General features: G+C 50.0%; 1 protein-coding gene across 1 annotated transcript; it reads right to left on the reverse strand.

Annotated features, from left to right (window-relative positions):
• Positions 1 to 678: 678 nt before the first annotated feature.
• LOC122000123 lies at positions 679 to 1499 on the reverse strand. Its single transcript, XM_042554653.1, has one exon. The coding sequence runs from the start codon at positions 1452 to 1454 to the stop codon at positions 852 to 854; it is 603 nt and encodes a 200-aa protein (XP_042410587.1). The 5' UTR covers positions 1455 to 1499; the 3' UTR covers positions 679 to 851.
• Positions 1500 to 1701: the final 202 nt, after the last annotated feature.

Genomic DNA, 1701 nt, shown 5'->3' on the forward strand with positions numbered 1-1701 from the left:
CACCCGGACGGCAGACTGGCCGAGTAGCTCTCCCGCTTGCCCCAATAACAGACAAAGGAGCAGTTGACAATATCTTCCTAGGGATCAATGTCATCGACAGACGACATGGTTGGTGACATGGTCGACGACGTGGTTAGACAGAGGATCATACAGTGGAAGCTTCAACTGTCACGTCAGGGATATGCTCGGGTTGTTAAGGTATGACGTCAGACACGCTTTTCTGACACGACCTTTCTAAGCACGCTTCAGGAAGCGTGTGCACACCTCCTGGGAGCTCTATATAAGAAGTCCCAAAACTTCATCGGAAGTATGTTTTGCATCACTGTAGTTACAGTCATGCTGTTGCTCATTTCCTCTCTACTTCATTTGCTTGCCATCGATAGTTGACTTGAACGTCGGAGGACTATCACCGAAGAACCCCTCTTCGGCTCTGTACTAATGACTCTGTGATTACAGATTTAGCTCATTTAAGGTCCATATCATTTTCAATCGACATCCAGTCAATGTAAGTATCATCTTCCTAGTGTCCGTCTACTCACACTCCGACAGGATAAACAACTTTCTCTTAATTTCCAAAAATTAAAAAAAAAGAGATTACTTTTTCATCGATAAAACTCGAAATAAACCTGACATCATACTTTACTTTGGGTAGTGATTAAAGACTATAAAAACAGCAGATTGCGATCAATCGAACACAAGCTCATTAAAATCTCCATTTGATGAATCGAACACACGGCATTGATTAATGACTAGTTTGGCGAAATAATTAGAGGATCCACTCTTTCCATCACTACATTAGTCTATCAGATCCTAAAGCATATTAACCGTGCCTCCCATAACTGGATCTAAATCTAGAAGCAGAGCAGCACAACGGAGGCCGACACCATGAATCCAAATGTGCACATGAGGAATCCGAAGTGCATCGCCCAACTCCGCTTGAACTTGCCAAGGTAGCTCTCCGGCGGCTCCTGGTAATGGATCTCGAAGTCCTCCGGCAGAAGCCGAGGGGGATTGCCTCCGGCGGATGCAGAGGAGGCGGCGAATCGTAGCTTGACGAGCTTGAGGCGGTCGGTGGCGAGTGCGAGGGTCAGCTTGTGGCACCGCCGCTGGTACTTGAACCCGTTGATGCAGCGGAGGATCTGTGCGACGGCGACGTAGAAGACGAGGTGGCCGAGGGAGAGGAGGACGATGGGGGCCCAGCAGTGGCGGCATTGGAGCCGTTCGGTCGAAGACCCCATCTGCGCAGTCAGGACCACAGCAAGGAAGAGGAAGAAGAGCTGGAAGAGGCGCCACAGCTCCTTCTTCTGCGCGTCCACGTCGCGCTTCTTCTCCAGGATTTTCTCGAAGTGGAGCTGGATGATGGTGTTCAGCGCCTGAATCGCAGCTTCCCGCTCCATCCCGACCTCCGCCGCGTCGCCATCCCCGCCGTACCCAATCGCCGTTTCTGCCGCCATTTTCTTCTGCTCTTGAGCTCGGAGGTGAGAGCAGGCGAAAGGTGTTCGATGTAATGGTTCGAGATTGAGTACGATGCACCGCCAGTATATTATAGAGAAATAGTTAAGGGGATTGGTGATTTGGTGGTGGTTTCAAACTTTCAACGGAGCAGGCAATTGAAGGATGTGGCGGGGGACCAGCGGTGAGAATAAGATCCGTAGACACGTGAAAAGGGATCCACCGGCTGTCGTATTTGGCTTGGGTTTG

The sequence above is a fragment of the Zingiber officinale genome, chromosome 7A (assembly GCF_018446385.1).
Source record: "Zingiber officinale cultivar Zhangliang chromosome 7A, Zo_v1.1, whole genome shotgun sequence".
Lineage (NCBI taxonomy): Eukaryota > Viridiplantae > Streptophyta > Magnoliopsida > Zingiberales > Zingiberaceae > Zingiber > Zingiber officinale.